The sequence below is a fragment of the Antechinus flavipes genome, chromosome 1 (assembly GCF_016432865.1).
Source record: "Antechinus flavipes isolate AdamAnt ecotype Samford, QLD, Australia chromosome 1, AdamAnt_v2, whole genome shotgun sequence".
NCBI lineage: Eukaryota > Metazoa > Chordata > Mammalia > Dasyuromorphia > Dasyuridae > Antechinus > Antechinus flavipes.
Genome location: NC_067398.1, coordinates 94,153,477 through 94,181,438, shown reverse-complemented (window position 1 = coordinate 94,181,438; position 27,962 = coordinate 94,153,477). Strand labels below are relative to the sequence as shown.

At 36.5% G+C, this 27,962-nt stretch overlaps 1 protein-coding gene across 2 annotated transcripts; it reads right to left on the bottom strand.

Moving 5' to 3' along the window:
* Nucleotides 1-84: 84 nt before the first annotated feature.
* On the bottom strand, nucleotides 85-27,549 carry PLIN2 (perilipin 2). Of its 2 annotated transcripts, XM_051987008.1 has the most exons (9): nucleotides 27,384-27,549; nucleotides 23,654-23,705; nucleotides 23,080-23,275; nucleotides 21,377-21,459; nucleotides 17,266-17,551; nucleotides 16,410-16,591; nucleotides 14,745-14,879; nucleotides 14,030-14,320; nucleotides 85-1,436 (listed from the first exon to the last, which is right to left on the bottom strand). In XM_051987008.1, the coding sequence occupies exons 2-9, from the start codon at nucleotides 23,681-23,683 to the stop codon at nucleotides 1,302-1,304; spliced, it is 1,338 nt and encodes a 445-aa protein (XP_051842968.1). In that variant the 5' UTR covers nucleotides 23,684-23,705; nucleotides 27,384-27,549; the 3' UTR covers nucleotides 85-1,301. The 2 variants fall into 2 exon arrangements, with proteins under 2 accessions (XP_051842968.1, XP_051842976.1); XM_051987016.1 differs by lacking the exon at nucleotides 85-1,436 and having other exon boundaries at nucleotides 13,372-14,320; nucleotides 27,384-27,540.
* Between the last annotated feature and the right edge of the window lie 413 nt (nucleotides 27,550-27,962).

Genomic DNA, 27,962 nt, shown 5'->3' with positions numbered 1-27,962 from the left:
TTCTGAATTCACTCCTCCTTTAACTTTAAAGATAAAAGCTATTCAAATAGCATTATTCATAATGAATAAAATACAGATACCAAATGGCAGTAGTCAAACTTTATTTCAAGCATTTCAATGATGAAATTATGAAGCTAAATTAATAGCCTTCACAATCAGAGTTTCTTACACATACCATATAAAGAAAACAAAAATCAGACTTCCAGTATTTTTGAGAACAAATTAAACAATTCCATTCAGGGTTGAAGAGCCAGCAGAGGACATAAAGAAAAGGAGATTAAAAACGTAGAAGGAATAAGAGTGTCTCAAAAGTCAAAGGAAGAAATAGAATCCAAAAGAAGAAAAGTGATCAGTAGGGGTAAATGCCCCAAGCAAAGACTCAAAAAAAAAAAAAAAAAAAGACCTTGAGATTTAAGAACACTGAATAACACAATGATCAAATATGATTCCAAATGACTGATGGTGAAAGATGCTAATCATCTCCTAATAGAGCAGTGATGAAACAGAATGAGATATTCTTTGACATGACAAGTGGGAGAATTTGGTTTAGCTTGACTATGCTTATTTGTTATAAGAAAGTACTCTTTTCTATTTGTTTCTTCACCTTCCTCACCCAGTGAGATTTACTATGAGAGAAAAAAAATGTTGGAAAATTTAAAAGATATATAATGTTGATACAATAAAATAAAAGGTGATGGGATTAAATTGGAATCCTTTCAAATAGGGATTGTTTCTTTCAATGTATTTGTGCCCACAGTATGTAGCAGAGCCTGGTCCACAGTAAGAGATGACTGATTTTTATCTTTTGGGAGGAGTTCCATTAGGCAAGTTAAATGGAGTTAATGAGGAAAGTGATGAGAGAGTGGTTCAACTTTTCAAGAAACCTAAGGGACAAGAAAGCTGAACTGTAGCTAGCTAAGATGGGAAGATCAACAAAAGCAAAGAAGTAATGAGAAGGAAGGGGATGATGTATCTAGAGAGATCCTAATTTTTAGAACAAGATTACAGAAATGAGTGAGACTGGGGACAGAGGCATGGAGTTTTGAAGAGTGGAGGGCTGGAAGAACATGGATCAAACAGTCTTTCTCAGAGTATTTGCTATAAGCATGGAGAACAGGAGTGAGGCAGGGGACTTGAATAAAGAGGAAAGAGTTTGTAACAATTACTCTGGGGTATGAAATAAGGAATCAACAAGATTAAAGCAAAATTTACTATCACTCCTCAAAACTATATAAATATTTGGAGAAATCTTGATTTAACAAGGTAAAATGGTATATTCAAGAAGAACAGTTTGTCACTCCTTATTCGTTATTCTGACTTGAGTTAACAGATCCATTACACCGTGAATAATCAGCTTCATCCTCCTCATCCAAAGCTAAAATGTCTGGAATTTCATAAGTTTCAGAAGATAAGTCAGTGATGGTAAAATCTGGCACCTGAAAGAGAAGAAACAAATATTAAAATTAATGACTACTTAAACAAACAAAAAACTGTAGAGAATGAAAACCTGTCTTATAAAGACAATCTATCTTTGATACTTTCCAAATAAGAATACTTTCAAAAATTAAAAAATTTGATTTATTACACAAATATAGATTTTTATGTACCAGATTTTCTTAAAGTATAAAGCATTCCTATTGCAAATCTATAGTTATAGGATAAAAGGGAGACAGGTAGTTCAATGTAGAGTACTTGGTTCAAGTCAGAAAGATTTATTTTGCTGAGTTTAAATCTGGCCTCAGATACTTATTAGCTGTATGTAGAGATAATTGGGTGTCAGATGCTTGGTCTGGAGTCAGGAACACCTGAGTTCAAATCCAGCCTCAGATATTTACTAAACGTGTGACCCTGGGGAAGGTAGCCCTGTTTGCCTCATCTGTAAAATGAGCTGCAGAAGGAAATGACAAATCATTCCGCTATCTTTGCCAAGAAAATACCATGGAGTCACAAAGAATTGGACACAACTGAAATAACTGAACAAGAACAAGGATAAAAGGATCAGAGATGTAGAGCTGACTAAGATTGAAACTGAGTCCCTACCCTAATTGACTTGCCCAAAGTCAAAGTAATAATAATGGTTGCTAAGAGCTCTGTGATTTTATCTCATTTGATTTTCACAACAACCCTGGGAGGAAGGTGCAATTATTGTCCCCATTTTGCATTTGAAGATACTGAGAGAAACCAGAGCTTGTGACTTGCCTAAGAGCACAAAGCTAGTAATGGAAGATCTAGAATTTGAACTTAGTATTCATGACTTTTAGCACTGAGTATTAACTTGTTTATATCTTAAGGTAATAATGTAATAAAGTAAAGTAATAATCCCCAGGCAAACTTCCAGCAATTGCAGTCCTCTGAAACATATCCACAAGCAAAAAGAAGATAGAAAAGGCCTTTAGTATTTTTTTTTAATCTGTCATAAAGCTTTATGCATTTTGTTCTATAGGAAAGACTCTTGGATAATCAGAGCCTTACTTCCCCTTCAGGTACAATTCTAACAATCTTGGTAATGTTTTCCCCATCCCCTAACCAATTAGAAGCAGCCAATTCTAGGAATAATAGTAAGTGTACCTACTAACACACTAACAGCACCAAGAAGTTATACATTAAAGGCAACAAACCATTACATCTAACACAGTGGAAATGTAATAAATGGTTACTGGATTAATTATTTGAAAGCAATCTGGAAGAAGTTTAATTTGCTGACTTGGGGGCTCAGTCTAGCTGGTTGATCTCACAACTCTATTTTTTTCTCTTGATCATTTATTTAAAAGTGTCTGTTTCCTAGGCAGTCAAAATCCTATAGGGATAGAGCCTTTGCCTACGATTCTCAACATGGAATGATCTAAAAGGCTCAAGCCCTTCATGAAAGGCCCACTTCTTGGAGAAGCTGACCCTCTCCATAATCTCCAAGAACACCTGAAATAGTTTCAAAAGTCACCATTTTTTGTACATAGGAAAACAGGTAGGCATACTATTAATGCACTAGATCAGTTGTGATTTGACCCAACTATTCTGGAAAATAATTATGCTAGAAAAGATTCGAAAAGTTCAATACCTCAGACCCAGTGATCTGACTGTGGGATTTATGCACTGCAGTGGCTAATGATAAGAAAAGACCTATAAAAATATTAACAAAGGTATGATTTGTTATAATACCACCACCACCACCCCACCAAAAAATAAATAAATAAACAAAATTCTATAACTAATGATTGGAGAACAGCCAGTCAAACTGTGTTATATGAATATGACAGAATATTATTAGAACACAAAAATAGACCTTGAGGAATTCAAAGCAATGTGGCAAGAGTTCATGAAGTGATACACACTGAACAAAAGACAGCCAAAAGTACAATATGAACACTACAACCTTAAAAAACAAGACAACTTTCAACAGTAACAAATCTCAAATCAAAAACTACAGGAAACATTGTTACTACCTTTAAAACATACAATTTTTCTTTTAAGAAATGGAAAATTGTTAAAGATGAAAGTTGCACGTACATATCAAAATCACTCAGATGTTTAATTTAACTATTTTCAATGATTTTTGCATTGTGAAGGATTCAGCTGGGAACAAGATGGGAATTGTCATGTGTTGAAACACAATTTTCCACAAAATTTTCAAAAAAAATTTAAATTTCTCAGAAGAACCAGTCAAAACAGCTCAGCTTCCCGATATCCAGTCCTTGTAGACAATTAAGATCAAACAATGGCATCTAATTTATAGTTAAAGTCCCCAAAGGTCTCCAACAAAGTTTATTTGAGTATAAAGAAAAAAGTGGATGAGAAATTATACCCTGAAAGGAATCTATAATAAAAGCCCTTGTCTAGTCTATCTTTAAGATAAACTTCCCTCCTTTATTTGCAGAGGTATTGTTGACCCATATATGTTGGATGTTGAATACATTGTCAGACTCAATAGAAGTGTGGTTAGTTTGGCTCACCAGCTTTTTTTCCTCCTTACCTTCCCCCCTTCCCCTCATTCTGGATCAATAGATAGGGAAGGGGAGGGGGAGGAGGAAGAGGGAGATTTATTTATTTATTTAGCTGAGGCAATTGGGGTTAAGTGACTTGCCCAGGATCACACAGCTAGGAAGTATTAAGTGACTAAGATCTCATTTGAACTCAGGTCCTCCTGACTTCAGGACTGGTGCTAGATTCACTGTGCCACCTAGCTGCCCCAGGAGAGATATATTTAAAACTGACATCAAAACAAAAGATTTAAATGAAAATTGAGTTTAGAGAAATTAAAATTAAAATGAACTAACTTCACTCTCTCTATAGGAATCTTAAGAGGAAAATGCATTAAGTGATTATTATTTAAATGATTAGAATTGTGTAGCATAAGAACATATATTGTAGTATATGGTTTGAAACCCTGTCTTTAACATTTATTCCTTGTGCAGCCATGTAGTAAGTCAATGAACCCAGTTTGGTCCTTTGTAAAATGGGAGCAGTAAAAGCCATAGAGCTTATCTCTTAGATACCAAATGATGTTATGTTCATAAAGTGCTTTACAAATCTTAAAATATTCTGAAAATTTCAGCTATTGATACTGATTTAATTTAATAGCATCATCAATGAAATAATCAAACATGATTCCAGAGGAGTGCTATCCATATCCTAAGCAGAGAGGTCATTGATTCAAGATGCAGAATAAAGCATGGTTTTGGATATAGCCAGTGTAGGAATTTGTTTTGCTTGAGTATGCATAGTTGTCACAAGGGTTTTGTGTTTCTTTTCTTTTTTTTTAATGGAGGGGAGTGATAGGATGTAATGGGCTGAGGCTTGAGTTGATGCACTGAGGTCCCAAGTACATGAGGCTAAATAGTAATTGCACCATACTCTATTAATATATAAGCTTGGAGAAAGAATGGCCCCCGCCCACTCTTTGTGCAAGTCCTGATGTGTTGTATAGGAAATGACGATTTTGGTGGGTGGAGGCAGAGGAGTGGAAAAGGAAGGGGAAGGAGAGACTGCTTGCATTGCCATTGCGATGGTTTTCCAGCTCACATCCCTCTCTGTTAGCTGGCTTCCTGTCGCAGCTGCCCATATTGCTATTGCAATCTTTCTTGCCCATATTGCTATCGGCGCAATCCTTATTCACCTCTTTATTTCAATAAAGATTGAAGATTTTTCCCTTAACCTGAATTCCTGACTCCGGCTGATTTTAAATACGCGGTCATTACAGTAGGATGATAAAATCAATTTCTGATCATCAAAGATAATATTCTTGAAGAAAGAGCTTACTTAATTCTTAAGAGGATTCTGATTCTTTCATATGCCCCAATTTCCTCTCAAATTCTGAAAGCAATGACATTAACTTTGGGTAGGGATATCCTAAATAGATCTTTAGGAAAGAGACTGCTATTCTCCTTTCAAGTTATCCCACTTTTAACTGGAAGAGTCAAAATCTTTTTGATAGCCCTATAGAATATGAAAAGTGCTCTACATCCCAAAACACTCATCATTATATTGCATTATTAAATTGACAAAAAAACCTTTCCTGACAATAAAAACAATAATAATAATAGCCAACATTTATAGAATGTTTTAAGATTTGTGAAGCACTTTATACACTTTAATTTGATCCTCACAAGTGGCTCTGTAAAGAAAGTCCTATATTACCCCCACTTTCCAGAATAAAAGAAGAGACTGGGAGTGAGGTTAAAAAGTGACTTGTGAATGCTCTGAGATGATCAAGCTATAAAAGACTGCTATTCTCAGCAGTACTGAGACTGTACATGATTCTCTGAAAGATTTATGATGAATAATCCTATCCATACCCAGAGAAGGAACTAATTGGGTCTAAATACAAATTGAAGCATTCTCTCTCTCTTTCTCTTTCTGTGTCTCTTCTCTACTCTCTCTATAATGTGTGTGTCTCTCTCCTTTTCTTGAGGTATTTTTTTTTTTTAATTTTTGTTTTTAAGGATGGGAGATTTGTTTTCTTTCATAACATGACTTTTATGGAAATTTTTTGCATAATTTGCATGTGATTTCTTAATGGGACCTGGAGGTAGAGATAAGAGAAAGAATCTGGAACTCAAAAGTTTTAAAAAACAAGTGTAAAAAAATTATTTTTAATGTAACTGGGGGGGGGAAATATTAAATTAAAAAAAGAAAAAGAAAAAATAACACCACACAACTAAATGAAACAAGATAGAAACCAAAATATATAACAATTTTGGGATTTAAGTAATAGAAGTTTTAGTATTCCCATTATAAAAAAAACGAGGAAACAGATTCAGAGGTAAAGTGACTATCATTATCTCAAGGTTTTAGAGCTAAGAAATATCAAAGGCAGGATTCAAGACCAAGGCTTCTGACTCCAGGTCCACTGTTCTTCCCATTTGCCAAGATGTCTCTCTAAACAAAACAATGGGCTACTCTCTGGTATTGTGTCTCTACTCTATATTTTCCATAAGTTCCCATTTTGTTTTCCTGTAGCTACATTTCTACCTTATCCTCAGAATCAAATTGTCCTGTTATTATCTTAAGGAACCAGAATTCCTTTTGTTTAAGAGAACAAGTTCTTGCCCAGTATGCTAATCCCACTAGAATTTTTTTTTTTATGCCATTCTAGGGAACGATCATTTTCCCAGTACTGAGTCCCCTATACCTGTTGCCAGTTCTTTCCAAAGCCAGTCACTTGCCTGGACCTCTGCAAGTGAATCAATCCTCTATTCTTTACCTGTCTCTGTGTAGACAACCTTAAATTGTTAACACGGCATAATAGTCAGAAAGTCAGGCTCCAAGCCAAAAAGACCTAGGTTCAAGTCTTACATTTGATATATAATGATGGTGAAAACCTGGGCACGTCAACTCTCAGTGTTGTTAGCAACTCTGAATTACAGAGAAAGTGACAACTGGTATTGGTAATGGGTACTTCCTCATCTGGGAGTTCCCTATATTGATGAAATTTTAGATTTATTCCCTATCCCTTATTCCATAGAAGTTAACTTAAAAGTACATAGACTCAGTATGAGCCTGGGTATCACTGAAAGAACACTGCATTTGGAACCAATTGTTTTCAATTCCTAGTTACCTAACAACCTATCTGATTTTGGATCAAGTCACTTACACCTCTCAGTTTCCTCATCTGTAAAATGCTCAACTATAAGACCTTTTGGTTCTAATTCGTTTGATCCTTTTATCCTATGACTGATATTATCCATATTACCTCGGACCTAATTTTAACCTCTTTGAGCCAACTGAATGAGATGTTTAGGCTACTTCCTAGAGAGATTAGGGTTATCTATGTCCACAAATACAAACAAAGTAGAGTTGCCTATCATTAGAGGCAGTAAGGTACTGAAGACCTGAATTCAACTCCAGTTTCAGATATTTTCTAGCTTTGTGATCCTGGTCCAAGTCATTCAATCTGTCTCCTGGTTTTTTTCTATTGTAAAATGAGATAATAATACCATCTGTGGATCAAATGAGGTGGTTTTAAGTGCTTAGCACTGAAATAGTGTTTAATAAATGCTTGTTTCTTTTCCTTCTCCCTTTATAGTTGACTCCTCTTACCCCACCACCCCAGAAACCCAAAACATTAACAGTGTTCTTCCCTGAAATATCCAGAATAAAAGAAGAAAGGAACTATCTACTTAGGTTTGAATAACTACCCTCCCTAAACTCATCAAATACTCTCCCCTCAATTAAATTATATTTACTTAATTGTACAAGTTGTGTCCCACTGAATAAAATTGAATTTCCTTAAAAGCAAGGGCATTTTTTTCATTTTGTCTTTTTATGTTTTAGTACTGAGCACAATGCTTTATATACAATAGGGCCTAAATGTTTATACATGCCTTGTTAGTCCATGTGATGTAAATATGGGCAGTCTTGGTCTTAGCCAGTTAGCAAAGACCTGAGGAAGAATTAATTCCTGGACTCGTTTCTGAGACAAAGCTAATCTAAAACCTAACTTCATCTCTTCACAACAAGAGAGCATCCAGAGGATTATTTTACAAAAACTGTTAAGTGAATACAGTGAATTTTTGGCATCTCCAGGTCTCCTCTTTCTTCATTCTGGAAAGTAAGTGCTATTAGTCTTCCTGACTATGCCTGCCACTTTATCCACTGTGCCACATAGTGACCTTGAAAATAGAGAGGATTTAATGGTTGTGGATTTGTTGTTGTTGTTGTTGTTTGGGGGAAGGAGGGGAAGCTAAGTGATACAGAAGTTGTGGCATCAAATTCAGCTTCAGAAACTTATTACTTGTGTGCCTTTGGCCATGTCTCAACTTCTCTCAGCCCCATTTATCCTCATAAAATTGGAATAATCGTAGTATCTAACTATTCCCAATGCTGTTGTTAAAAAAAAAAAAAAAAAAATATATTTGCAAAGCAATTTTCAAACTTTAAAAGCTGTATTTGAATGCTAGCTATTACCATAAAATTCTAAGAATTTAAATGTTTTGCCCAGAATCACATAGGAAGGTATGTGTCAGAGGCAACACTTGAATCCCAATCTTCAAGGTTTCCAGGCTATTTCCATATCTCAGGCAGCCAAGTAGCAAAGTGGACAGAGAGTTGTGATGGAAGAAAACCCAAGTCCAATTTAAGCCTCAGCTCCTATCTATGTGATACGAGGCAACCAATAATTTCTTTGCCTCCAATTCTTTATCCATAAAGTAGAAACAACAGCACTTGTCTTCCAGAGTTGTGAGGATCAAATGGGATAATAATTATGAAGTGCTTTGAGAACATTAAAGCACTATATAAATACTATTTCACTTTGGATTGTCATCCCCAGAAAAGATGAGGTATTTTCCTGTGGCAACATAGCTACTGAGGGTCAGAAACAGGATTCAAAGTCTCCTCCAATCCCAGGATCATTAAGGGTTCTAAGTGAAGAAAAAGGGAAACACTACATAAAAGGAAATTTCACTCCTGGGGGAAGACAGGAAAGAAAGTGAGAGCTAGGTAACTTTAATTGTTCAGTTGTTAGTTAAGCCATGGAAGAGTGTTTGTTCAGAAATTGTTTTCATTGACCTTTGTCATGGTAGAAAAGGTAAAAAACTAAAAATTGTATTCAATATTATTCATCTGAACCACTGATCATTATCCCTGATGCCTCATTATCTTGATAAGTATACATATGTACCATTAAGTAAGAATTGTTTTGTGAAAGCCATCATAATTTTTTACATCACTATTGCTTAGGTTTTATGCACCATGGTCATTTGCTCATAATTTAAAGATAAGAATACCAGTCACCAGTCCCAGCCCCTCTTCTTTGTAATCTTTATTCAAATAATTTGGCACAATTACTGTGTATGTCTTTGTGACAGAGAAGAGAGGCTTCTTCCTTTATGCTATGATTTGGCCTTACAATTAGACTAGGAAAAACTGGAAGATAATAGTTTACAAGAATTAAGTAAAATTAAAATCATTCACCAAACTAAAGATTTAATTTTTAAAAGGTTAACTTCAATTCTATCCAAAAGTTGCATTCATTCAGATTAGCAGAGGTACATTCTTTAAGTTAACATTCTGGCAGGCCATAAAGATGAATTTTTAGGATAAGGAAATCCATTTACTATATTGGGTTTCCTTTGTGAATAAAGTATTTAAAATACAGGATATACAAAAGCTTTAATAAGCTTAAGACTTCACTGTGACTTTTGGGACATTATTTTTTTTTTTTTTGGTAGAAATCCTAAAACAAAATTTTGGGATCTCCATCAGACTTCAAAATAGGAAGCTAGACAGTGCACTGTATAGAGGACCAACTCTAGAGTCAGGAAGGCTGCTTTCATTAGCACAAAGGTTTTTTTTTTTTTTTGGCTGAGGCAATTGGGATTAAGTTACTTGCCCAGGTTCACACAACCAGGAAATGTTAAGTGTCTGAGGCTACATTTGAACTCAGGTTCTTCTGACTTCAGGGCTGATGCTCTATCTACTTCACCACCTAGCTGCCCCAAGCCCAGACTTTCTGAATTCAAATCTACCTCAGACACTTAGCTGTGTGACCAAGTCACCTAACTGTTTATCTCAGTTCCTTATCTGTAAAAATTAACTGAGAAAGGAAATAGCAAAATACTCCAATATCTTTATCAAGAAAATCCCAAATAAAAAGTCAGGCACAAATGAAATGAAATGATAAAACAAGTCATACTTCAAGTGATTTTTTTTTTTTTTCATTTAAACAGAAGTACTGGTTCATCTTTTAAGCTCTCCTGGCTCAACCAGGCATAAAGAAATCTGTTAACTTTATTAAAAATTGATGACACTGATTCCCTGGTAGATAAAACATCTGATTTAACTTATATGAAATATGTATTTGCATTATAGATACTCATCTTTATTGGGGAATTAGAACAATTTATTATGATCTTAACCTTAACAAATTGTCTCCTAAGAGAGTAGATATTTGAATCTAATCATACATTCACCTAAACTTTCCAGGTTCTTTTAAGTTAGAAAGTGCCCAAACTATATCTCTTGACACTTGTATATAGATAGATTTGTTTTTAATCCTTCACTGATTTATGAAAAGAACTGCAGGTAATTAAGAAAGCCTGGATTCTCAATGACTATATATTCTGGGAACAAGTAAACAGAAAAACTTCATTTCTGATTCTCTTTCCCTTGTTCAAAGCCAGATTAGTCTGCTGCTTATATAAAAGAAGTTCTGCTGTTACAATAAAAAATTAAACTAAAATCATTTGAACAGCAAAGTCATGAACAACCATGAATTTAATGTATAGTAGGCAAATGTTTGAGTTAAGATAATACATGCTATTAGACAATTTTCTTTAGAGAAGTTACAAAGATCTCTGTTTCAGAAGAATCACCTAGAAGTGAAAAACCAAAGCCAAAGGTAAAAATCCTACAAAATCCTGAAAAGTGGCCAACTAGCTGCTGTTAAAAGTTCCCAAAAGGAACTCAATGACTCTTTTCTCATTTTCTACCCACTCGCTCTTAATTCTAGGCTTTATAGGTACAACAGAAATCCAATCCTGCTTCCACGTGCCAAATTCTTTACATATGTATGTTATAATATACATAATATATATATTATTTATATTTGTGTGTATGTAATATACCCGAGCAGACATCACCAGTTCATTCAACCATTCCTCATGACAATCTTTAGTGCTCTACCATCCTGAATATGTTCTAACTCAGAGGCTAACCTGGGGTCAAATGAACTTGAAAGAGAAAAAAGATCACATCTTTATTTTAATATATTTATTTTATTGATTGTAGCTTTATGAAGTTTATTTCTATTTATAAAACATTCTAACAAGGCATCTATAAGCTGCAGAATGCCAAAGCATCCAAGATAGAAAAAAGGTTAAGAACTCTTACTCTAATGTGTCTTGATCTCTTATTTACTAGACTAATTCAAGATGAAAACTTCTCGCTACTAAGGAATAAAAATCAAATGTTTACAACTAGACCTGTTGGTTTTCTTTAAAAGAGGAAGACTTAAAAGGTCTTTCCCACTTCTACCAGTTGTTAGTGCCACTTTCAACATTACATGGTACATTATTTTGCTCTCTACATCTATCTCCCTATAGAAGGTAAACTGCTTAATGTTGACACATCAATTCATGTTCTATTTTGCTCCTAAAAGTCTGACTTGGAATTTTAGTTTTTTATAGCTAAAATGTACTTGTTTATAACAAACTTGTGAGGGATACACCATTAGCCCCATCTTACAAGGGACAGAGGGTCAAAGAAGTCATTTGCCCAGTATCACCCAGATGTTCCTGACTCCAGGTCGGTATTGACAAGCAAAGGTATAGCGCAGTAGTGTCAAATTAAAATTAATTAAACTGTACATAAAGGATTCCTGAGAGTTACACATTGATTTAGAAAACCACATATCAACATTACCTATGTTCAAATGTTTCTTTTAATGTTTCCCAAATTTACCCATTTACCCAAATTTTCATTTACCAGCTGTATGTGAGCCCCTGAGGTAGTATCTTCATCTGGGTGGGATACAGTTGATGACCTCAAAATTTAGAATTCCCTTCAGCTCTAAATCCATAATCAGCTCTGACCTCATAATTATCTACTAGACTGTATATGGCTTTGGATTAAACATTAGTCTTATAAAATAAACAAAACAAGTTAAATACTAGTCTGTATTTAGTATCTAGTGAACATTAAGCCCCTATTTAAAATACTGTTAATGATTCAAAATGATGGTGGCTATCACATGAACAATTTGTTTTGTTCTAGTTCTGTCATCCTGGGGCTGAACAAATTTAAGTTTCATATAAAATTCAACTTTCCAATTCAGAAATCTCTATTTTTAAGAAAAGGATGTATATGAGAGTACTATAATATCCATACTTTGAAGTCACTTAGACATTCATTCACCCTGTCTACCTATATAAAATGATCATAATACCTTCTTAATTTTGACATGGCAGGCACCTGAAACAAGAAAACTCAAACCTTAGAAGATTACTAGGAATAGGAGATAGACTGCCATTATTCATGAAAATGTTAAATAAGCACTAGTATACCTAAAGATCTTAGCCAACTTTTCAATTTAATTTTCCCAAAAGTCAATGAGAAAGGTATCCCTGTATTACTCTAGATCAGAAAATGGGCAAAAATTTACCCAAAGTTAATGGCTCATGAATAGACTCTGAACCTAGATCTGATACCACATCTAAAATTCCTTGCTGTTATATCATGCTGTCTTCTCTCCATAGTTAAGAGTTTTTGTTAATCATTTTTTAAAAGAAGCAAAATGTTCTCCAATGAAGAAAGTCAATCTATTCATCTTTCACTATTTAATGGCAAGTTAGTTTTAGTCTTCCAGTGAAGATAATGAATAGGTAATAATGAATATTATTGAATAGAAATAGGAAATTAAAAATGAGTAAAAAAATAATGAAGTAAAGAAGTGCTTAAGGAGACCTTAATTTCCATAAAAAGTGACTGACCCCTCACCACTCCTACTCTTGAATGAGATTAAGTACTAGAGTACTAATTAATTTCCTGAATTCCTCTCAGTCCTAAGTCCCCTTTCTTTCTTTTAAGGATGCTAACTCCCCAATTCCAATGGGAAGTCAGCTTTGACATCTTCTTCCTTAGGTCAGAGTAAGAATGACTCATCAACCACAAAGAGCCCATCTCATAAATGAAAAGGGAAGGAAAAAGAAGTTAAGAAAGGGCCAGTGATCTCTAGCCATAAACTACATTTAAAATGTTTCCAACTTTTCATTTTTAAAAAAGCATTTAAATACGTTTTTAATATGTAGCTATTTTTCCTATAATTTAACCAGCCAACTTCATGCTTTAACAGGTATGTGCACAAGAACAAATCTGATAAACTTTATAGAAGACTAGACACAAAATACCTAGAACAAACAGGAAGAATCTGAAAATAGATATTAGTAAGAAACTTTTTATTAATTTTCAATATTATTAATAGAACAAAAAATTTTAGGTCAAAATAAATTGTCAAAGTCCTCACATAAATGGAAAAGGAGAAGGAAAGAAATAAGAAACCCCAACCTAAAAAGGGCCCCAACAAGTTTACTAGTTATGGCAATCACTTTTTATGAAGGTTTATTTAATACAGTTGCTTAGCCAGAATAGATTGTAGGGCAGCTTCTAGCCCTAGCAAACCCTCAAGTAGTTGCACTGTTTACTACACTCTAATCAAACTCTGACATCCAAGTCTCCCATTTTTGTCTATTAAAGAGAACTTGACAACCAGCCAGATGAGCAGTAGAAATTCCCTGTGAACTGCCAAAACCATTTAAAATTAAAAATCCATTCTCCCATTCTTCAGCAAGATTTAAGGCTGAGATTTCTGTAAAACTGAGAAAGGATGCTGCTCATTAGCTCTCCCCCTCCCCAATGCAGCATGATATTTTTAAGTGAGAAGAGTTTAGCGTCTAGATGTCAGAAGAAAATAATGTCATGTAAAAAGTTAAGCTGTGCTGCGTTCAAGCTGTTTATCCTCGTGGCTGGATATCTCTCGCCATTGATTCTGGTGCTCAGCAATCCGAGATTCAGCTAGCTGAGGATAAAAGGGACCTACCAGCCAGTTGAGAGGAGTGTTGTTAACAAGATAATCCATCACATCATCTAAAGACTCCTTCATTTTCTGCAGCTGTCCTTTGCTGGAACTGAGGAGACCATCTGATACTTCCTTAAAGGAAGTGGCATTTCGAAATACTGTGTAGACTTCACCAGCCATTGCTCCAACATGGTGGGCTTGGTCTTGAATATTCTGGGGTAGTCCCTGGATACTGGACATAAGAGTGAGGCAGGTAGTCTGGAGCTGCTGTGTCAGGTTCTGAGCTATAGCTAGAGTCCGGGATTCAATATGCTAGGGGAGGGGAGGTAGAGAGGAAGAGAGAAAAAGAAACATAGCTCAAATTAATCTCCCATAGATCACACTATTCTTTGGAGACACATGAAAATGATAATATATATTATAAGGAATATATGATTACATATTATAAAGAAAGCCTGAACTTCTTCTTTAACAAATGAAGACAATAATCCATAGAGGAATGGAAATAAGCAGAAAGTTAGCTGTTGAGCCTATAGAATCATTATCTTGTATGTACAGAAGACCAAAACTAAGAGAAAACTCCAAAGTGGCAGCAAAATTACATGAACTTTTAGTATTAAAGTACACAAAATGCCAGAAAAGGCAATAGATAAATTAGGTTATATTTATTATATTATTTACTCAAGAATTTTTAAATAAATATGACATCTTTGCTTTATCCCAAGTTGTCATTTACCTCAGCACAATGGGATTCATCACTGTCATCATGTCCTATACTCTTCTTCAATTCCAGCCATGAGAGATATAGCTTATCCTGGGCATCCTGTAGTTTTTGATTGGCACTATTAACATTCTTCCTGGCAAACTCGATCTATGTTACATAGAAATAGAAACAGCCGTGTTAGAATAAAAATAGGACTATCATGAACTCAAGAATCTACACCCTAAAAGGTCAGACATCATGCTTATCAACTTTAAAAATTATTTAAACTAAGGTTAATTAATCCATTCATTTTCAATTTAGATTAAGGCTTTTTTTTGGGGGGAGGGAACGGGAATAGAGAAATTCCATGTAATCTGAGAATAAATACAGTGGTTTTCTAATTAAGGAATATTAAGAATTTTAGTGTTACAAGAAGCCTTAGAAGTCTAATCTAACTCAACACTAGTGATGCAGATCAGGACTATAAGAGAATTTTATAGATAGAGAGGATTAATTTCCAGTCCAATTTTCTCTCTGCTATGCTTCCCCCTACCTGTATCTTCTGAGGTACTCAAAAGTACTTTACCAATCTAATATGTTGGTAAAATAATAATCCATTAAATTTACCACTATCATTTACGTAGATTAAGGAGACACATACAAAAATATTAGCATACAAAATGTAAATTAAAAAGACATATATTGACATAAACTTGAAAGAGTTACAAGTTTATCTAGAATAATTTTCATATGAATCATGATTAGGATTCATCAATTATTTGTAATATGCCCTATTCCACAGTTTAAAATTAAGTTTGATAAAGTGGTAACAATTTGATAAATATGTTTTAAGAAGAATATCATTCATTATCAACATATTTGTTTAACATTAACTTGGGTAAAAAATGTATTCCAATCCAGTTCATAACTATTTATTCCAATTGGCACACAACAAGAGCATGTCATCTCTTTAAGCGACATAAGTACCAATTGTACCAAAAAAATCTGATTAGCTAAACTATGTAAAACAATGAGCCATTCTCCAATAGTTAAAATGGTCAAAAATAGGAGAAACTGATAGGCATGCAATCATGTTTTTCCAATAAGTGTTCCAACAAGTATTTAAGTAGTATCTAAGATGTGCTAGCCTTTTAGAATACAAACCCACCCTCCCACCCCCCACAAAACCCCACAATACCTGCCTTTAAGAAACCTATATAATAAAGATAATATGGGGGAAAGGGAATGTAAAGGACCACAGATAGCAGCATTTGAACTGAAATTTGTAAGAGAAAGAGATTCTAAGAGAAATAGAGGGAGGCAAGGAGGATACACAATAGACAGATGAGTTGGGGAAGGCAGAGAACCTTTCATGCAGATACTGTGGGATGAATGAGAAGGAACAAACTAACTAAGCTTGGTTGGACAGCAGCACATAAAACAGAGTAGTGGACTGAGGCTAGATTGGGGCTAGATTATCAAGTGCTTTTAGCACAAGAAAAACTTTCTATTTGCTTCTAGAGAGAACAAAGTTGAAAATAAAGTTACCCATGTTAGTGCTTCCATTCCACTCCTACCCCTACCCCACTCTCCCAACTAATTTTATTCATCACAGTCAGTGAACTTATTAAAGAAAGTTTTGGGGGTTGTGTGTGTGTGTGTGTGTGTGTGTGTGTGTGTGTGTGTGTGTGTTTTTACCAGATTCACAGTGGAATGCAGCTGAGAAATGGTCTCTTGGCCTTTGTGTTTGGCTTCTTTAACTCTGCTTAAGGCCTGCTGGTAGGCACGTGAGCGGAGTTTGGTGGACAAAGATCCCAAGCGAACATAATAACTTGGTTTCTGAACCACATCAAACCCTTCAACTTTCTTTGCTTCTTTTTCTGAAATTTGAGATGGGGGAGGGAAGAGAGAAGAATCTTAATTAGTTTCACTGTCAGTTTACAGGAACTGTGTATAATTAAGATCACAGGACTGAGATGTCATTGAATGCCCTCATTTTAGATCCTGAAATTAAATGACCATCACATTCACTAAACACAGGCCTGGAAACTGATCCCAAGTCTTCGAACTCTATAATGCCAACAAAAATGATACTTAGCATTTATAAAGCACCTATTATGTACCAGGCACTATGTGCTAAGCACTTTACAAATATTATATTTCATTTGCTCTTCACAATAATCCATTTAAGATAGATGTTATTATTATCCTCATTTATAGTTGGGGAAACTGAGGAAAAACAGAATAACCTGTCCAAGATCACATATTGTACCCAAGAATAGTAGGAGATTTGCTCAAGCTAGATAATATCTGACATCAAATTTGAAACCTGACTCCAGGCCCAGTGCTCTGGCTAGCTGCCTCACTACACTAATAGTTTAGTTAGACTACTTTTTAATTCATAGGAATCACAGTCTACTCCTATTCTACTCCTTCTACTCCCCCCCCCCCTTCACAAAAATTCAACTCTATTCATAAAATTTGGAGTTTTAAAATTACCCAAAACTTCTAAAAGAAGCTTTTCTAAAGTAGTACCAACAAAAGCTGACCTTACCTAGTTCCTCTTCAGTGAGTGGAAGATATTGATCCACAAGGAACTCTGACTTGCTAAGCGCATTTTCAACTCCACTGCTCATCATCTGTACCATGCGACTTCCCAAGACAGTGTTGATGCTTCCATTCACCACAGACTTGGTCATTTCTACACTGTCATTAACTGCTCCTTTTGTCCTGCCCACAACCCCATTAATAGTGTTAGTCACAGAATCCTTGGCACTGGTCACAGTCGTTGTCACAGCATCCTTTGCACCAAATACCGCACCCTTGGCATTGGCAACGATCTACAAAAGAAGAACCATTTGACTTCAAGTTCAAGTTACTTCTCTTAAGTATGAGAAGGGACATTAAACTTAGGGCTGGCACACTGGAGGTCATAATGGGCAAAGCATGATAGGAGACTTATGAGCAGCCAAATTTTAGAGTTAGATTTAATTTGTTACTTTCTCTATGGGTGACAGACCTACATTCAGAACTATAAAAGAATCTGCTAGCTTTTTAGCCAGGTTTCTTCACCTGGAACCCTTGACCTTGAAAAAAATATTGTTTTGATGTTTTACAAGACTTCATATATATAACAGATATTCTATGTCTTATTTTCTCAACAGACAGAAGAACAGTAGGAAAAGTAATTGGAAATGAAAATTTTAAATTTAAGAAAAAAAATTTTTTTTAAAAAGCCATCATGAAATTAGGAAGAGCTGAGGTCAAATTCAGCCTCACATTCTTGACACTTACTGTGTAATTCTGAACAAGTCACTTAAATCTGACTACTTCCCCCCAAAAAACAAACAAACAAACAAACATTTATTTAGTCACTCAAAGGCCAAGAGCAGATGGATTTCTACCAATAATAACAATAATAATAATTTTTTAAAATTAAAACAAATAAATATTTGCTGAAGGTACTTTCAAATCTACTAATCACCTTAAAGGTAATAAGAAAGCTGGTGATTTTTCCATCTGGGAGGGGAATAATTTAATTAGTTAGGTACCTTTTGACTTCAAGATCAATTATAATAACTGGGCTGGGAAAAATGGACTGGCTATGCTGAGCCAAGCAGAGACCCTTTCTCTAAACAAATTTATGAGGAGTTGGATTGAGGTTAACATTTAAAGAACTCCAAATGAATCCTTCTTAGATTAGGAACTACTGGAAACATCTTATCTAATCACAATCTAAAAGTAAAATTTCAACAGTTTAGTCTCAAAATAAAAGTCCTAATTCATGTTAGGTGAAAATGAGTTAGATGTTAGGTTGATTAAACCCTCTGAAAATTAAGAGTAGGAAAATTACTAGAAACTAGATGCATGATTAATAGCTTTTGTTACTTTATCACTCAAAAATAAAGATATGTGAGATCAAGTTCACAGGGAAAAATAATCTGATCTAGAAACCATATCAAACCTCTAGGGCTTTGTTCAAGAATTGATAAGATTCAGCAACTAATGTACAAAATTAGGGAAAAGGAATAATTGAGACAATATATTTCATATGTATCCAATATGTTTCATAAAGAGATTTGAGCAAAGAAATCTGAGCAGGCAGGAAAACGGTGTTACTATCAACACAAATAGAAGTTGGTAAGGATAATTAATTCCAGTTTGAGCATATAATCAACTATGAACTGAGGCTAGAGAGCCACAATTTGGAGTCATCTGTAGACTCCAGACTCTTTGAGATAACTAAAGTTATGTCTTAGATGAGATTGAGGCAGAAAGTAGAGAAAAGAAAAAGTCAAGAGAGAATTTTGGAAACCCATATTTGTGAGTTTAGAAGTGAAACAACAACAAAGTAGACAAAAGGAAAGAACTTAAGAATGTGAGGGGAAGAGAAAGGATGAAAGAGTGGTTCTAAATATTTTACTATTAAGGTCAAGGAAGATGAAAGGGGAATAAAACACATTTTATTTAAGGCAAGTAAGTAATTTTGTAAAAAGCTGGATTAATACAATGGTGGGCTTCTAGAAATTAGATTTCAAAGGGCTGAAGAATATGTGGTGGGGAAAAAACAGAGGCAATGAGCACAGGTCAGCTGCCCTTAACAGTGTGCTTTTTATATTTCTATCATCCTTCCTCATGAGTTTACTTTTCACAGGCCTGTATTGGCCCTTTCTAATAATCCAAAGCCAAGCCCATTAGATCCAAAATTACAGATGAGGTTTTAGTAAGAATTTGAACAATCTGTGCACAGAAGATACAATGTGTACCCTGCACAAATTTTATGACCTTTTTTCTTCCTGTTCTGAGATTTCTTACTTACTGCTAAATTCTGGTTTCTAAATTATATAGAGAATGTCAGGGAAGTGACCTTCATGTGAGGAAGATATCATTCATTATGCTTCATTTGGCAGGGAAATCAGGAAAAAAAGTCTTCTGTTCTGATATCCCATGAAAACGGAGAAATAGGTATAATCTGGCTTGATAGGTTTAGGGTTTATTTTTCTTGGGTTCTGAGGTTTGCTTTCTTGGGGGGCCCCTGAAAACCTGTCTCATTTTACTACTAAGAAATACTTGGGATATCTGTGTACTTTAGAGAGGTCACCTGGTTATAGGATTTCTTCAAAGTGAGCGGGGAATGGGGGGAATCTTTCATGACCACTCTAAAGATTGTTAGAGGAACAATTAACAGTCTAAAAACAGAAAATTGATCTAGTCCTCAAGAACTTCTTATCTATTTTAGGAGACGCTAGAAATATATGTATTAAGGGATGCTCAAAGTTATTAGGACAATACACTTTCAGACTTCAACAATGACTTGTGTATTTATAAGGGCTTTTATTTCTGGCTTGTGAGTGAGGAGATAAGGATATAAATATCAAAGACAAGAGAATACAAAAAGAGGTTCACAAGGGAAGCAGTATTGTAATATTAGTACATTTATGGGGTCATAGACAATCCTTTTCTGTTCTTTGTATAAGAAAATGCAAACATCTATACAGTCCACAATTTTTAAAAAATTAAGATAGAGATTGTTAAAGAAGCTTATAAAAGATCATAAATTAAGAATGGGAAGGAACCTTGGAGTTCATTTTTGTACTGCCACTTCTTTGTTTTAAGAGAAAACATAACTAAACAGTAAAGAAATTTCCGAAGCAATGCAGTAGAAGAAGCCATATTCTAATTAAGTCCAAATCTAGTCTTCTACATGGCAATAATACACAAATAATATTCATGGTCATATAAAAAAATGTCAACCCCCTGGAAACACTAGTTTCATAGTGTATCAGTCATATTTTTGTCAGGGAATAGTCAATCAAAGTAGATGTGGCTTTCCTATTTAATATTTATATTTATCACTTAATATTTACTATTCTTTGGGGACAAATAGAGTGAAAATAGTTAAAGCAAGTCTGTCAATGTTTCAGATAAAAGTTCTTAGACATTCAGTTTCACATGTTATTTTTTTTCTTTTTAAACAAGGGAACAACTATCTTCTGTCCTTGACTGAAACACTGCTTACTTCTCCTTTTGACAGATCTTATGAATATTTAATATTTTCCCTTTAAATCTATTAACATTTTCTAAAAATACATTAAGTATTGTTGAACAAAAAACAAAGTTTAAAGTTGCCGCCATTTAAATTATAACTAAAATATTTGAAATTACATAAGAAGTTTCATATCAAAATTTTTTTAAGAGGACCCTTAGCCCAGAGTTTAATGTTTCCTCATTTCTTCCGCTGTTGCCAACCATCAGCCACTAAGTAGACAGGAATCATGGTCATCCACTATCTCACTGAATGGACCTCAATAAAGGCCCCAAAGTAACCAAGATCCTGAAACTATACTACCACTGCCATTACAATGTTTGACCAAGAATATCAATTTTGTTAATAACATGACCTAGGACACAGTGGTAGCTGGGGGTTGCCCTGATATGAGAGGGGTCCATAGAACTGTTAGAGCTCTCTAAGAATATACAAGTAATGAGATTTATCCCCATAAGAGTGGGAGTTCAATGTCCATGTCAAGATGTAGAATGAGGAACTAAGTGCTTCCAAGTTGCTTGATGAAGAACTAGTTTCTCTTCTCTTCACCCCAACCACCCTGTAAAGACTTGACTAATAGGACATAGAAAGCACATCCATCTGAACTGACAAAACTTACCTTATCAGTTGGCTGATTCAAAATGGGCAGTCTTTCTTCAATTCTATCCAATCCTAGACAAGCATAGTTGTTGGCAACTGCAACTAGATGGAAGAGTTAGTAAAGAGACAGTGTTGAGATGTAAGCTCTGATACAAAAAGTGTTCATTGAACTTTCATCCAACAATTTGCTAAAATCAAGTTTTTATAAGCTTCTCTCTTCCTCTCCCTTTCTCCGTACTTACCATTACTGTCCACCCCCACCATCCATCCCTCCCTCCCCCCGCCCTCATCCCAACTCACCACAAACACACAAGTTTACAAGAGAAAAGGAGTCTATAAGTCAGGAAAGATAGTTTAACTACCAAGAAACAGAGACTATGCTAAAGTTTAATATTAGGTTTCATTAAATATCCTGCCTTACAGAGTTCAACAATATTACAAATTATTATCCTAATGTTAAGTTATTATTCACTCTAAGTATCTTGCTCAAGGAATTTCAGGAATCAGAGAATTACTTACTCAGGTTTTCTCAAAATCCAGTTTTCCTAAGTCTGTTTATACTAATTTTATACCAGCCTAACATAAATTATTAATTTAAAAAGTAAAAATTAAAAAAAACACAATAGGCATTTATTAAGTGCTATGTGTGGTAGGCAGTGTTAAGTTCCTGAATATAAAAAAAATGAAAACAAAACAAAAAAGCTGTCCCCAGCCCTCAAAGAGCTTCTATTGTAATAAAGAAAATGTGGTAAATGCATATATACATGCACACGTGAGCGCACATACACACACTGTAGATATTTTACAATTTACAATTACAATATAATAACTTATGCATATGCATATACATGTGTAGTATTATTTACCATTTGCTATTTATTGCTTTTTTGAGACAAATGGAATGAAAATATTTAAAGCAAATTTGTCACTGTTTCAGATAAAATTTCTTAGAGATTAGGTTTCGTGTGTATGTGTGTAAACATGTGTATATATTATTAAAATATATGATACTGAAAATACAGTAGATGGAAGATACTATAGAGGGCATGCCTTTAGCAATTGTGGGGTGAGGGGCACAGAACAAGAAAGGCTTTCAGCAACAGGTGTGTTTGAACTGAATCTCAAAGGAAGCCAAAGAATTCTAAGAGTCATGAGGTTGGGAGAGAGAACATTCTAAGCATGGGGGATAAGGCAGGTGACAGGATGCTCCTCAGTTTTGAGGACTAGCAAAGGAGTCAATATGAGTAAATTGTGAGTTCATGATAAGAAGTAAAATAAGCAACTTTAAAATGTCAGGAAATTCCCAAGAAGAAGAAATTAGTAAAAAACAAAAAACAAATGTTTACATATACCTATACCTTCACCCTCTTTCTCCTCCCCAAGAACCTCACATTTCTCTAACATCTGAAGCACTTTCTTCCCAATTCTTCAGTGGAAGTAGGTGTTATATAAGTATTAATCTGAAATATATGTAAAACAGTGAGATGTCATCCAGCTAGTATATCAGTCAAGTCTGAATCTAAGTCTCCTGATTATGTCCAAAGCTCTTTCCAGGAGAACATATCACTTCTAGTTAATGAAGAATTTATGTGAGGACTGAGAATAAGAAAAAGAATCTAATTCAAGAATTATTATTGCCCAAGTTGACTTGTTTAGTACAATTCTTAGCCCCTTCCTTCAGATCACTGGAATTCATACAGTCTTAAGCACACAAGGACTTACTTTGAGGTTCCAATTTCTGGATGATGGGCAAAGCACTGGTCACTGCCACTGCAGTGATGGTCTTCATTCCCTTCTCTGCTATTTCACACATTGATTTGAGGTATGGGTGATGATCTTTTGTGCTGATGTAAGCAGATGACACCAAATCATAAGTTGAACTCACCAAGGGAAGGTTGGCCACTCTAGTTACCACATTCTGTGCAACCAAAATGGAGGATAAAAAAGTGGTTAAGTCTTCCTAGGGAAAAAAAGTGTTCAGAGGGAAGAAGAGGAAACATATCTATTGTCTAATATCATGAGGACAAATAAGTAAAGATTTTAGGAACTCTGATCACCATAATGACCAACCACAATTCTAGAGAATTCATGATGAAATATGCTGTCAACTTCCTCACAAACAGCTGGTGGAGAATGAAGATCAGATTTTTTTTTTTGAGTCATAGTCAATTTGAGAATTTATTTTGCTTAACTATACATATTTGTAATAGATTTTTGATTTCCTTGCTTTGTCTTCTGAGGGTAGAAGGAAGAGGAGTTGGGAAAATTTGATAATAGAATTTAATTTTAGAAATACCTGTTGTTGATCAACTGCAACAGAAGCCATTTTAGTGTCTTATCTGCGGAACCTGCAAACAAAAAGCATTTGTTTTAAAACACCAGGTCTCTTCTTAAGATCAAGCTCAGAGGCAACCTTCAATCTTTAAACATTTTACCTATATAACTTGGTTTAACCCAGTTTTCCCAACAGTCCCAATGAAGATTGAATTTTGATTACAAAGGGCAAGGTGAGGAATAACATGCAAAATGCCGGGAAGGGCCAACATACTCAATCATGAAAGCATAGTCACTGAAATCTGAATGTTACTGTTAGTGCTACACTTTAATAAAAGGACTTTGGTAGTTATTTGAAGACTAGATTGGACTGGGAAATAAAATTTAAGTAGTATTAAAGGCACAAATTAAAGTAGGGCTTATGTGAGTTGGGATAGGAATGGTTTAGATTTAGCAATCAACAACATTTGCCAATTGATTGAATATGGAGTAAAAGCAAGTCATCACTGAATTCTAGAATCCACAGTAAAGCTCTCTCTCAATATAAGGAGGTATGTGTGTATATATATATATGTATGTGTACACACACACACACACACACACACACAAAACACCCTTAAAATTCAAGCTTACCAGGACAGCGTGAAATTTTGGTAGGAAGGGGTGTTAACTCAGAAGAGAGACTGACTCATTCTCATAAGGCTAATGGCAAATGTATATCAAATTCTTGGAATATTTCAACAGGGCTAGAATATATGTTTTCCCATAATTGTTTGTCAAAAACCAGTTTCATTTGTTCAGATGATTCCAGAGATCACTGATCTCACATATTGACTGACAACAGTGGAGAAAATAGCTCAGGAGGGGGAAAAAAAAACCACAACAACTTAAGTAGGTGAAGTACATACACTAAGTTATCATATTCAAAAGGGGAAAATGAAGGCATTTATAATAGCTATATATTTATAGTCCTACCTTCATCAAACTGAGATTTATGTTATTAAACAGCTTTTAACCATAAGGAATTAAATTCCTTCAAAAAAGTCATAAAATTAGTATTTTTTCAAATTAACAGATAAAACAAGTTCTTCTGTTTATTCCTACTGAGTTCTTTTCTGGATATACTTAAGTTTTTCAGCTTTATTTTTATTTAAATACTCCTTGCCTTGTACTCTTAAGTTTATCATTCTTCCCATGTTTAATCATATAAGTTAGGAACTGATAACAAAATATTCCATTCCACTGATCTATCCTGCTCTTCTCAATATCTAGGCATGTGATATTTATAATAGTCAAAAACTGAACTAAGCAAGTGTTCTTCCTGGAAAGAGTAGATGCTTATAATGGTTTGTTATATGTCCCAGGTACCCAAAGCACCTCCTTTGCTTCTCTCCCTTGAGTTTAATGATAGGTTCAATTTGTAGAATACAATATCCTCCTTAAGATTTAACTAACCTGACTTTCTAGAGAGAGAGAGAGAGAGAGAGAGAGAGAGAGAGAGAGAGAGGAGACAGACTAAGGGGGGGGAGAGAAGAGAGAGGGAAGAGGGAGGGAAAAGGAGAGAGAAGAAGGGGGAAGGAGGGAGAGGGAGGGAGAGGAAGGAGAGGAGGGAGAGGGAGGGAGAGGGAGAAAAAGGGAGAGGGAAGGAGGAGAGGGAGGGAGAGGAAGGGAGAAGGAGGGAGAGGGAGGGAGAGGGAGAAAAAGGAAGAGAGAAGGAGAGAGAGAGAGAGAGAGAGAGAGAGAGAGAGAGAGAGAGAGAGAGAGAGAGAGAGAGAGAGAGAGAGAGAAGAGAGAGGGAAGAGGGAGGGAAAAGGAGAGAGAAGAAGGGAGAGGGAGGGAAAAGGAGAGAGAAGGAGGGAGAGGGAGGGAGAGGAAGGGAGAAGGAGGGAGAGGGAGGGAGAGGGAAGGAGAGAGAGGGAGGGAGAGGGAGAAAAAGGGAGAGGGAAGGAGAGAGAGAGAGAGAGAGAGAGAGAGAGAGAGAGAGAGAGAGAGAGAGAGAGAGAGGAGACAGACTAAGAGGGGGGGAGAGAAGAGAGAGGGGAGAGGGAGGGAAAAGGAGAGAGAGGAGAGAGAGAGGAGGGAGAGGAGGGAGAGGAGAGAGAGAGGGAGGGAGAGGGAGAGAGAGAGAGAGGGGAGAGGGAAGGAGGGAGAGAGAGAGAGAAGAGAGAGAGAGAAGAGAGAGAGAGAGAGAGAGAGAGAGAGAGAGAGAGAGAGAGAGAGAGAGAGAGAGAGAGAGGAGACAGACTAAGAGGGGGGGAGAGAAGAGAGAGGGGAGAGGAAGGAAAAGGAGAGAGAGGAGAGAGAGAGGGGAGAGGAAGGGAGAAGGAGAGAGAGAGGGAGGGAGAGGGAGGGAAAGGGAGAGGGAAAGAGAGAGAGAGAGAGAGAGGGGGGGGAGACAGACTAAGGGGGGGGAGAGAAGAGAGAGGGGAGAGGGAGGGAAAAGGAGAGAGAAGGAGGGAGAGGGAGGGAGAGGGAGGGAGAGGGAGAAAAAGGGAGAGGGAAGGAGAGAGAGAGAGAGAGAGAGAGAGAGAGAGAGAGAGAGAGAGAGAGAGAGAGAGCGCACTCTAGATGTGTCTGTCTCTTTTTAATAACTGAGGTCTTGCCCAAATCTCCACTAACCTAAGGCATTTTAACTTATGTCAGTGTGAGAACGTGGTAAAGCTTTTGTTCCAACATTCTCTTAGAAGGTGGAATCTCAGCTACAAGGCTTGGGAGCTCTGTAACCCTTAAGGAAGAATGAAAAAAATGACTCATTTTACTAAAACCAAAGTATAAGACAAAAAACAGACATTCAAATTGCAAGGGCAGATAAAAGCAACTTTAATCTTCTAACTATGGTCACTGAAACCATAAGACATAAAACATAGACAGAAGACAAAAGACAGCTCAGAGGAAGAAAAACCAGTTTGGCTCGAGCCACCGCCGCCCTGGTCGCCCTCTCCCCCTGCCTTTCCCTTCTCCCCGTCCCCCCTTAAAACCCTAGACTTCGAGGGTGCAGAGAGGTCTCCTTTTCCAAAACTTGGCATTTTCTCCTCCATTTCAGGAATACTGATGCTCTCCCAAATCATCTTCTATTAGGTACTTTGTACTCGTGTTTATAACACTGATCCTATGCATGTGTTTATTCATATTTACACATTACATGTGGATACATATATATAGAGGATTTAAAAAGCATGTATGCACACACGTGTATACAGGATCATTGATATGCATATACATGCACACAGGATCAATGAAGAACACTTCTCGCGTGTATTCACCCTTCCACATGTAATTAAATGTACCCTCCCCCCATTAGAACGTAAATCCATAACCAGGAGGGCTAGCTTTCTCCTTTACACTTGTATTCCCATGACCGAGGACAATCCCAGGCACAGGGACTGACAGCCGCTTAAGCCTGATTTGCAGAACTGACAAAAGCCCATCCAAACAATCACTCCCAATTCCAACACCAAGCGAGCTGAGATAAACAAAGCCAGCTCCAGCGCCACCAAAAGGAGACGGCAGAGCAGCCTTTCCGAAGCGCCCGGAACCTAACCTACTTCTGTTTCCGAGAAATCCTATCCCTCCCGCCTCCTCCCCCAGCTTTCCGATCGGCCACTGCCACGATCAGGTTCCGGGCAGCCCCGCGTGACTCCAAACGCAGCGAGTGGAACTCCGGCTCCGAAAGGCGTCGCGGAGCCGGCCTGGCTAACTGTCCCTCAACCTGAAGCTCGCCGCGGGACCGGGACCTTCTCCCCTGCACTCACCTACAGTTAGGAAGGGGCGTCTGGCTGGCTGCACCCTGCAAAGCGAGAGTCACCGGCGGCGGAATGTCACAGACCACTCACGCGGTGACGCGCTCCTAAACGTAGACTAAGTGACCCCTCAGTCCAGCTAAATATATGTACAGAAATCCCACCCACTGGGGCGCCTCCCACGCCCCTCCCCCACTGCATTCGCGAGACTTCCCGGGGGCCGCCTTCCCAGCAGGCGGTGCCCAAGGCCGGACGATGACGTCACTGGACAAAGTCTCGGACACCTCCCTCGTCTTCTTTATTCCTTCCTGTGTCCCAGTTTGTGTCGGTAACTGTAGTCCCACAGGGGAAGTCCCTGCCCTACTAAGTGCTTGCAGCTAAAGCAACACTTAATACCAAGCGACGTGCGACGGCCGAGGCGGCAATCAAAGAATGAGGCCTGTTACACAAATCACACGACACCTCCCGGGCTCTGAAAAATAAGAGGGCTGTGCTGGATGATGTCAAAGGTCATTCAGCAGGCGACCTTCTTTAAACCAGTAAAGCAAATGACGTGTCCCCGTTACTGTTCCGAAGGCAGATAGGAGTGTG